We start from the raw sequence: 11,260 nt of genomic DNA, 5'->3' as shown, positions 1-11,260 counted from the left end.
ACATCTCCGTGTCACTTTGTCAAGTGTACGACGATCGTCGACATAAGGTCGTCGTACACGCCAAGCTTACTAACCACACTACTAAGAATACCCCCTAGTTGAAAGTTTATTCTTAAACCTCAACACATAGTGTTACTATCTACATTATAAAATGCACGCTTTCACATTAAACTACAACCAAATCTTGTCTAGCTTTGACAAATAATTAACATGCTAGGCAAACACTGTACCATCATCAGACTACCCATATTTTTTCTCTTGAATTTAAATATCTTATAACAAGTATATAAATTTTAAACAACGGTCAAAGTAGCATCTCAAGGATTGTGCCCATATAGATTGAGTATTTAATGTTATCTTGTAATATTGAAGTATTCTTATATTATATATACTTCCTCAAGTATCTAAAGTCAAGCATGTGCATCAAGTGCATTGATAACAAATATATAAGCAAATAAAGTACTCTTACATCAAAATATGCATAATCTGCCATTAATAATGTCCCATTATTAAGACATAGATACAAAAATTCCATCCAATTCACTTTCCTTACATCATGTAAGCTTTTACAATTACAGTTTTTTTACCAAAATCACCTCTTTATTCACTCGCTATCAAAGTTGCATCGTTTACAAGCATGGAAATCACCTCATCCGGTGTTGAATCCATCCAAACAGAAGGAGGTGAAAATCTAGCTATCCTAGCCAGTTCATGAGCTACTTGATTACTTTCCCTATTGCAATGAGCATAGGTTACATGATTGAAATCAAGAGACATAAAAAAACAGTCATAAAAAATAGCACTGGCCACCGATGATGAACTACCATCATTCAGAGCTTCAACAACTTTCATGCTATTCGAATTGATCTCAATTTTGCTACATCCCATAGTACGTGCAAGATTCAAGCCAAATCTCACTGCCACGACTTCTGCTGTAAATGAATCATAGCAAATCTTCATCTTTTCATTTGCTGCGGCAATGGACTTCCCATTGTGGTCTCGGGTAACAGCCCCCACGGTCCCCACAAGTGAATCAAAATCAAAACCCGCGTCCACATTCAGCTTCATATAACCGAACTTAGGTTTTTTCCAATCAGGTAAATTAACTAGATAAGGTTATGTTTATCTTTAACGTATTTTCCTTACCGTCAACAATCATCATTTACTCTCCACATCCCTTTTTACAAGAATTATGTTACTTTTTCATAACTGTCATCAATTGTAAGGCATATCTTTATGATAGATTTTCATTGATCTTTCCCAAGCTTTCTCCTTCAAAATTGAACTTAGTGAAATAAATATACTTAAAACCTGGCATTATATGCCATTGATAATGGCCCATTATCAACAACTGCAAACATATATTTTTTCATTTCATTTCATTTTAAGTACCGTCCATTTACACGTGTGTAAAACACGCGCGTTGCGTGGACAGTCGTGCGGTGCGAAGCGAGTCGTAACTCATAAGACCTGGTTCCGCACGTTCACGGGCTGTTATTAATTTTCACAACCGGGGCTGTTAATAATCACCAAAAGAGAAGAGATAAAAGATGGATATCATTAAGTGCTACAGATAAGATTACATCCACATCCATTCCATATTTCCTTGGATTAATAATCATCCATCCTTTATAGGTACTCCTATATAGATATCCACCGTACACAAGGCGAGACCGAAAGGAGGAAGGAAACGGGGTTTCGACAGCGCACGCAGCCTCCCCTCGCCGTTAGCGTCCCCATTTTACGGCGTCACTTTCCTAGTATTCACTCTCAAATCTCCCTCCCAATCTCCATATCCGTATAATAAGCACCGCCGCTTCGCCGCCGCCGCCCGCCAGCCTTCCCCTGCTCTCTCCTCCAAGCTCTCGCCAACGCACGCGTTCCCACCCCTCCAAACCTCCCAAATCTGCAACCAAGCCGCGCTTCTCCGGCCCCGATCCTCTGGCCGCCGCCCGCCTCTCCCGCATTGGCTGCTGAATCCCCGCCCCACCGCCTCCTCGCCGGAGCCCCGCTCCATCTCCTCCTCGCCGGAGCCCCGCTCCATCGCCTCCTCGCCGGAGCCCCGCTCCATCTCCGACCGCCCCCGCCCCCGCCCCCCAGGGCCTGGGCACACCAGTTAGTTCCGCGCGCGTTGGTGGGGAGGTGGACGGTGGCTTTGGGAGGAAGGAATCTTCCGCGCGTCCGCGTCGCGTAGGTTCGGCGCGCCCCGTTGTTTCCTGCTCCATTTTTTTTGGCAGTTTTTTTAGTCGGTTGGTTTGAACGTAGCGTGGTGGCCTGGTAGGGATGGGTGTGCTGGATTTCGCGGCGATGGGCGCAGCGGAGAAGACCAGATCCCTCGTCGCCGACCACCCGCAGCGCCACATGCACAAGGGCGGCACCGATGGGGACGCACTCGCGCGCATAGAGACGCGACGCCGCCGATCGGTGGGCCATGCCGGCGGCCCGCCCGGGCGGCCAAACAGCCCGGCGTCGCCTGCTGAGCCGCCCACGACGCCGCTGCGGGCGCCCGAGGCGAGATCCAGGAGCAAAGGCGACGTGGCGCCGCGCTCCCCTCCTCCAGACCGCGATATTAGGTAACGGAAATCTCTGTCTCTATCTGTAGTGCAAAATTAATTGGTTCCTAACACTAAACTATAGTAGTACTCCTAATGATATGGAGGTGAACTAGTAAATCAGTTATTATTTACTTCCGTTGCCTTCTAATAAGTGCAAAATGTCTGGTCAATTGACTTAGAATGGCTTTAAGTAATCGCCCCTCTTTCTTTGGAAGTAGTGGTTGATGGACGCTGATGGCTTGAGTAGAGGTAGGTTGTCTAGCTCTGGCCACTGTTGACGAGTTCTGAATAATTTTTTGATGCAGGCAAGCGGATGACGAGGAGGCTCATGAACCCAGGGTCCAGTTTTTAGCCCCAGGGACTTACTTCTTAAATGACTTTTCAGATACAGATTCTAGTGTTAGTGTTAGTAACTCAACATACAGATCGATGACCCCAAGCCCCACAGAGAGTCCTACTTGTGCGGCGAGGCAGAATGATGGTGCAATTGCAGCAATCGACTCAGATGATGCTCATGATCTAGCTGGTGTTAGCATCGCCGAGAACAGCAAAGCAAGCCATGTGCCGTCCTGTATCTTCGACTTTGGTGGAAATATTTGGTGCCCACCACCGCCTGAAGATGAGATTGATGATGCTGAATCGAGGTTATTTGGATTCGATGACGATGATGATGAAATTGGGGACTCCAACAACATTTTTGCCCCAAGTTGTTTCAGTGCTAAAACTAATAGAGCAACTGGTGTTAGTAATATTAATTGTGGGTCCCACCAAGAGAGTGTTCAGAAGGATCTATTTAGGCATTTTCAAGCTCTAGTTGCACAGTTACTGAAGGCGGAAGGTGTTGGGTTGGCCAGTGAGAAGGATTCCAAAATCTGGCTCGATATTGTGTCCTCGTTAGCATGGCAAGCCGCTTACTTTGTGAAACCTGACACCAAGAAAGGCGGCAGCATGGATCCTAGTGATTATGTGAAGATCAAGTGCATAGCATCTGGGAACCCAACTGATAGGTATGTGCTCGCTTCCGTTGTTTCTACGCATTGCATGCTTCTACTGATCATAATTTGGAACTGATTGATAACCCGTTGATTGCAGCAATTTTATAAGAGGAATTGTTTGCTCCAAGAATGTAAAACACAAACGCATGGTCTCTGAGTACAGTAATGCCAAATTGCTCATTTTAGGAGGTGCACTCGAGTACCAGAAAGCTTCTAATAAGTTAGCATCAATTGGAACTATACTCGAACAGGTTTGTGTCTGTGCATGTTTTTGAAATTTAAGTATGATGTTTAGTTGTTTGCAGTCTTGCTGACAAATGTTCTATCTGTAGGAGAAGGAATATCTACGAACTGTTGTTGGAAAGATTGAGTCTAGGAAACCTAATGTGCTGATAGTTGAGAAGAGTGTCTCATCTTATGCCCAGGAGCTCTTAGCGAAAGATATCTCATTAGTTCTGAATGTAAAGAGGACACTTTTGGAGAGAATATCAAAATGCACAGGCGGTCAGATTGCCTCGTCAATTGATAACATTGCTTCAGCAAGGCTAGGGCAATGTGACATGTTCAAGGTGGAAAAGGTTCTGGAATCATTTGCATCAGGACATGCAGAGAAGAGACCAACAACAAAAACACTGATGTTTTTTGAAGGCTGTCTGAAGCGCCTGGGTTGCACGGTAATTATCCCTTTGTGAAGATACTTGATTGGAATAATAAAATGGTTTGTTGGCATTTATTTACACTTCTCCTATCATATGATGTGCTCAGCTGTTGATCTTATATACTTTGGAACTGTTCTTGAATTGCTTACTCATATATTATTCCAGAACCATTCTGCAAGCTAAACGTGCAATGCTTTTATTTAGGTCCTACTAAGAGGAAATTGTCGAGAAGAACTGAAGAAGATTAAGCATGCAATGCAACTTGCAGTTTTTGCTGCTTATCATCTGTCCCTCGAGACATCATTCCTTGCTGATGAGGGCGCAACAATTCCACGAGTTATTTCAGTAACTGCAATGGGTGCACAAGAAGCATGGACCAATACAGATCACATTTCTGCTAAGTCTGCTGATCGTGATACTACTGATAGTCTCAGAGCTGCTACTAAATGGCCACATACTGCTGCTATCACGCAAATGTTTGATGGTATTTCTGCATCACCGCCTTCATTACGATTGGATGGGGAAAGCCTTGGAAGTGCACCTGAGTGTACCGAATCTGAATCTCCTGTTAATCATGCCAATTATCTGAATGCCGTTAATGCCTGCCAAAAAGCTGTCTTGGCAAAGATACCCGTGGATTTATCTCTTTTGGAAAACAGTGGGAGTGGTCTACCACCAGATGACTTCCAAGCAGGAGGCCTAGATAACCAGAACAGGCTTTCATGTAGCTACTTACCTGGTACTGACAATCATCAGAGCATCTTAGTTTCCCTCTCAAGCACCTGTATCCCCAAAAACATAGCATGTGAGCGTTCCCACCTCTTCCGCATCAAGTTTTATGGTAGCTTTGATAAGCCACTTGGGAGATACCTTCGCGAAAACTTATTTGACCAGGTACATCTGATATGTGCCTATGCATTGTATTCTGTTTTCTCAAATATTCCTTATCAATTTTTTCAAAATAGCAATGTGTTGTTGCATTTCTTTTCAGGCATATTGCTGTCCGTCATGCAAGGAGCCTTCAGAATCACATGCCAGATGCTACATGCACCAGAACGGCAGCCTAACAATAAGTGTTAGGCGTCTCTTATCCCAAAAGCTGCCAGGTGAACACGATGGAAGGATATGGATGTGGCACAGATGTATGAAGTGCAAATTTGAAGATGGATTGCCGCCTGCTACACATAGAGTGATCATGTCTGATTCTGCTTGGGGTCTATCCTTTGGGAAGTTTCTAGAGCTCAGCTTTTCTAATCATGCAACTGCCAACCGAATTGCGAGCTGTGGGCATTCTCTACAACGGGACTGCCTTCGTTTCTATGGGTCTGTAGCTCATTCATATGTTTCAGCGCTCTGTATCCAATCCTATCGTGAAATTGAATCTGCTTACAAAACATTGCAGGTATGGAAATATGGTAGCAGCCTTCCATTATAGTCCCATGGTTACTCGATCAGTTAACCTCCCACCCTCGGTGCTGAATTTCAGTTGCCACGGCATGCAAGACTGGGTGAAAGGAGAAACAGTCATGGTACGCTGTTTAATGTTCTATGTTAAACAGTTCAGTGATTCATTTCTGTGCCCTTCATTCTCAGCTTTGGTTATTTGCAATAATTTTCTTATGTAGGTATTTGATGAAATGGAATCCTTACATATGGAGGTATATGGTTTCCTTAATAGTATTGAGAGGAGTATCACCACCTTGGATGAGCCAGTAAAAACAGGTATACGGAGGCAGATTATAGAGATGAAGGATTTGCTTAACAGGGAAAGAAATGAATACGAGGTCCGCCTTCTATTTTTTTTCTTTGTTTATTGTCTGAGTCTTTAGCGTCTTTTGTGTGCGTATGTTTTCCATTGTTTTTCTTATCCTCGTTTTGTTTTGTTTTGCAGGGTTTGCTTCTACCAGTTATAAAGGGGAGTGTTCATTCCATGAAATCAACTATTGATACTTTGGAACTCAACCGTGTGAGACGTGGTCTGCTCCTAGATGCATACGTTTGGGACTGCAGGTTGTGTAACATTGATTCGCTTAAAGCAAATGGCCATATTGCCAGAACTGATTCTTCCAATCCAGAAAATCTCCAAGCCACCAGCATGAAGGAAGATAAATCTGAGCTACTGACCACTGTTACACAGCATGGAGAAACACATGAAGGACCTGCCACATACAGAAGGTGCTCCTCTGGAAGTCCAAGGAGATCTCTACTATCCAGAGAGGCCTCAATGGATAACGGGAATATCTTGGTTGAGACAAATTTGCCGATTGGGCAGGTGGATGGTGTGAGTGGCGCAGGAGATCTTGACGTGGTCTTTAGCCAATTCAGTGTGTCTGAAAATGGACGGCGCCTTTCCATGAATTCTATCGAGACGGTACCAGTTGAGAGGTTACCCTCTCTTGCATCTATTTTATCTGATAAAATAGATATGTTATGGAGTGGATCTACTGAAGCACACTGCAGTCTTCCACAAGATTTGATCAAAGCTGATGGAAAGGGGTCTTTTAGTTTGTTGGGCAATCCAAATTACAAGAAGGCAATCTCCCCAGTTCGAGTCCATTCATTTGATTCTATATTCAGATTGCATGAACGGGAACAAACTGGATTGTTGCCTGCTTCATTACATTTGTCCTTGAAAATGAGATCAGTTGATTCCTTCAGAGATTTGACAAGCCTTGTAAAGGATCCGATGACAAACATGCGTAGGGCTTTTTCTCAAATATCTCCTAGATCAAGGGGAAACTTAAATGTTATTCTTACTCGCGCACCTACATATCTCAAGTCTGCTTCTCATATGGTGAGTGATGGGGCACGGCTGCTGCTGCCTCATATTGGTTCTGAAGGTGCCCTTGTTGTTGCTGTCTATGATGATGAGCCAACCAGTATCGTATCATATGCCATGACGTCACAAGAATATGTTGAGCATGTTACGCATAAACTGGATTCAAAATCCAGCTTTCAACATATGTCAAATTGCTCCGCGGTCAGCAATAGCGGACTTGAGAAAGCTTTGCCTTCACAAGAAGGAGCCCACTTTAAGTATTCGTTTGACAATGAAGCATTTTGTGCAGATAATACAAAGTTTTCAGTGACTTGTTATTTTGCAAGGCAGTTTGCTTCACTTAGAAAGAAGTGCTGTCCAAGTGATGTTGATTACATACGTTCTCTCAGTCGCTGTAAAAGATGGAGTGCTGATGGTGGAAAAAGCAATGTTTACTTTGCAAAGACAATGGATGAGAGATTCATTATTAAACAAGTCACCAAGACGGAGCTAGACTCTTTTGTTGGGTTTGCTCCTCAATACTTCAGGCACTTGACTCAATCATTGACTTCTGGAAGCCCAACATGTCTGGCCAAAATATTAGGAATTTATCAGGTTCGCCACTTTCTATGTTTGCACATTTGATCCGGCAGCACACTTTTTTGTTCAATCTTTTATTAATTTATTGTGTTGCTCCCATCCAGGTTAATATCAAGGGCTTGAAAGGAGGGCGTGAGGTTAAGATGGATCTTATGGTTATGGAGAACATTTTCTTCCAGAAAACAATATCGAGGGTGTATGATCTAAAGGGTTCCGTGCGTTCACGCTATAATTCAGATACATCTAGCCACAATAAAGTACTTTTGGACTCTAATCTCATCGAGGAATTACATACAAAGCCTATATTTTTGGGCCGTAAGGCGAAGCGAACATTGGAAAGAGCTGTCTGGAATGATACATCAATTCTTGCGGTATGCAACTCTCTCAACTTACTTTGTTTCATACAACCAAATTATAGGAACCTTTATGATGCCAAAAGGAACATTTTACCAGCAGCACCCCTCTAGTCTTGTTCACCTTAATTTCACAAATAAAGTACTGCTGATCACACTTTGTTTCACTGATATGAAAACCATCATTTACATGACACAAAAGAAGGAGCAAGAAGAAGCATCTTTTCAATGCACCGTTTTTACTGGATTGTGTTCATAGAACCGCACAGCTGAGCCTAACATATAATTTTGAGACCCCATGAAAATTGAACAGCCCTAGTTCCTGGTCTTCCTCATGAAGTCAGAATAGCTTGTGTTTTTCTCCACAAAGATGGCTCGTATTCATTATCTTCTACCAGGCCTTATTTACGTATTACTTGTTGCAAACCTAAAACATAAGTACTTATTTGATTTCACTTTGCGTCATCCTGATGATTTTAGAGAAACATCTGCGCTTAATTAATTCAATTCACTTTTGCAGTCGTTGGATGTCATGGACTACTCGCTTCTGGTGGGCATTGACGAGGAGAATAATGAGCTTGTGATTGGCATCATCGACTTCCTGCGACAGTACACCTGGGACAAGCAGCTGGAGACGTGGGTGAAGGCCTCAGGCATCCTAGGTGGCCCCAAGAATGAGACCCCAACTGTCATATCGCCAGTCCAGTATAAGAAGAGGTTCAGAAAGGCCATGTCGAGGTACTTCATTGCCATCCCCGACCAATGGTCCTCTTGAAGATCGCTCCATCTGTCACCTGTCAGCAGAAACCGCATCGTTCATTCCTCCATGGTAATTTTTTGACCAAGGACACGGTGAATCGATACGGATAGCCATTCTTTGGTTGTTTGTGTTCTTTTTAGCAGATCGCATCATTGTGGCAGCTTACTTAGCTGTAGGATATTCATATGGATCGCTCCATGTAAATTGGTGATCGACGGCGGAGTTTTAACGCCGAGATGCGCCGGCTCCTTTTGATGTAACCCGGCTTCTATACCGACAGTTGTAGGACAAAGATGAGAGATTTTATGACATGTAACAGCTCAGTTACTTCTTCTGTACATTTGCATTGTGGTCTCATGTTTTTGTAGGGGATTAGCGCCTCATGTTTTTCTTAGGGAAAGGCAGCTGACTTTATCCAATAAAAATAGGATCTGTCTAGTCTTAGTCGTTTAGTCGACTGAGACTTGGAGACTTAGCTATGTCTCAGTCATTCATGTACGATCGTCCGGTTTGATCGCTATTTCTGGTCGCTGGTTTTTGTGATGTTTGCTTTTTTTAAAGATGATTTTGTGATGTTTGCTTGTTGGGTTTGTTTGTGGATCTGTGATGGGCTTGACTGAGTTGGGCTGGCTTGCGTTGATTTTTTTATCTCTTTTCTTTTTTCTTTTTGCATATACGGAATAGATAGTTAAAGGGAAAAGAAAAAAGGAATGACAAAAACAGAAACAAAATACTAGCTATGGAAAAGGGAACATGCCGTCCCACGTGACCATTGCACATGAATTGCCATGATGTTTACACTGAAGTTGTCATGATACGTATTTTCTTCTACATTTAAAAGTAAATTTTGACATATTATAAAATGAGAAATTAAGAAACTAGACTTGCCATGCACCATAAATAAAAATTGCCATGATACTTGCACTTAAAATTGCCATGGTTCATACAAAAAAATATTTTCATGGTCAAAGTACTGGAATTGCCATCATCGAAAAACTAAAATTGCTATGATCTACAAACTAAAATTGCCACATGACAATTTTAGTTTAAGCACTATGACAACTACAGCATAAACATCATGGCAACTTTTGGGCAAAAAAAACATTTCGTCGAAATATATCAACATGGGGTCTAGTTTTGAAGATCTCGTCGAGACGGATTTAATGGTGAAAACGAATTTTTAATTCACTTTTTTAATTAAGAGATAAAACATTATTAAACCGAAAACCAAAAAGATTTCTGCTAATGTCATCTGTTCATACGTGGCAAAATGAGTGGTGATGGAGGCGTGTGGGCGATGTGCAAACGCCCACACATGCATTTTGTCACGTATGAACAAATGACATCAGCAGGAATCTTTCTGGTTTTTGCTTAAAACTATTTTATCTCCTAATTAAAAAATCGAATTAAAAATCCATTTTCACCATTAAATTTGTCTCGGCGAGATCTTCAAAACTAGATCCCATGTTGATATGTTTCGATGAATTTCTTTTTTCTCAAAAGTTGACCTGTCGTTTACACTGTAGTTGCCATAGTGCTTAAACTAAAGTTGCCATGTGACAATTTTAGTTTGTTATCATGGCAATTTTATTTTTTGATGATGGCAATTTCAGTACTTTGACCATGAAAATTATTTTTTGTATGAATCATGGCAGTTTTAGTTTATGGTTCATGGCAAGTCTAGTTTCTTAATTTCCCGTTTTATAATATATCAAAATTTACTTTTAAATATAGAAGAAAATAACTGAAACATATCATGGCAACTTCAGTGTAAACATCATGACAATTCATATGCAATAGACATGGCAACTTTTAACCAAAAAAATCGCCGAAATATATTGATATGAGATATAGTTTCGAAGATCTCGTCGCGAGGGATTTAATGGTGAAAACGGATCTTCAATCGAATTTTTCATTTAAGATTAAACATTTTAAAAACTGAAAATTTAAAAAGATTCACGCATGACGTGGCGCAATCTGTGTGTTATAGGGCGTGTGGGCGGGTTTGGCTCCCACCATACGTGTGGGCGTTAGTTGTATGAAAAATTACGTACACCTTCGTAGGCACTACGTAAGTGTAGGATTATCGAAAGAGAAAGGGCAATGCTAGACTTACGCACGGTCTGTTACGTGTTTTACGTAAACAGTGACGTGGAGAGAGATTATTGGATCTATAGAAGGGCACGGGCCCACCCCCGTTAGAATCAGGGGGCGATAGGTTTAGTTGTATGGAAAATTACGTAGGCCTTCGTAGGCACTACGTAGGTATAGGATTATCGAAAGAGAAAGGGCAATGCTAGACTTACGTACGGTCTGTTACGTGTTTTACGTAAACAGTGACGTGGAGAGAGATGATTGGATCTATAGGAGGGCATGGGCTAAAAAAACCAGTAGACACACAGGCTAAAAAAAATAATAACTAGTACTCCCTCCGCTTCGAAATAATTGTCGCTAGGGGGTCTTTTCCGACCAGGTGAAAACTAGTGAAATTACAAAACTGCCCCCGATTTGAAATCGTTCGGGTCGTTGTCTTCCTCCGTCGCTCCTTTCCCCCGCCAGGACTCCGTCGTCTTCCTCCGT

General features: G+C 42.2%; 1 protein-coding gene across 3 annotated transcripts; it reads left to right on the top strand.

The window, feature by feature from the left end:
* The first annotated feature begins 1,675 nt into the window (after window positions 1–1,675).
* LOC109772042 (putative 1-phosphatidylinositol-3-phosphate 5-kinase FAB1C) lies at window positions 1,676–9,018 on the top strand. 3 transcript variants are annotated; one of them, XM_020330737.4, is made up of 12 exons: window positions 1,676–2,194; window positions 2,282–2,573; window positions 2,861–3,562; window positions 3,648–3,801; window positions 3,883–4,224; window positions 4,414–5,103; window positions 5,201–5,532; window positions 5,612–5,738; window positions 5,835–5,993; window positions 6,101–7,582; window positions 7,672–7,938; window positions 8,441–9,018. In XM_020330737.4, the coding sequence occupies exons 2-12, from the start codon at window positions 2,284–2,286 to the stop codon at window positions 8,693–8,695; spliced, it is 4,800 nt and encodes a 1,599-aa protein (XP_020186326.1). In that variant the 5' UTR covers window positions 1,676–2,194; window positions 2,282–2,283; the 3' UTR covers window positions 8,696–9,018. The 3 variants fall into 3 exon arrangements, with proteins under 3 accessions (XP_020186326.1, XP_020186324.1, XP_020186322.1); XM_020330735.4 differs by having other exon boundaries at window positions 1,834–2,190; XM_020330733.4 differs by having other exon boundaries at window positions 1,834–2,194; window positions 2,266–2,573.
* Window positions 9,019–11,260: the final 2,242 nt, after the last annotated feature.

This window comes from Aegilops tauschii, chromosome 5, assembly GCF_002575655.3.
Source record: "Aegilops tauschii subsp. strangulata cultivar AL8/78 chromosome 5, Aet v6.0, whole genome shotgun sequence".
NCBI lineage: Eukaryota > Viridiplantae > Streptophyta > Magnoliopsida > Poales > Poaceae > Aegilops > Aegilops tauschii.
Note: the sequence above shows the minus strand (reverse complement) of the source record. Positions and strands in the feature narration are given on the sequence as shown.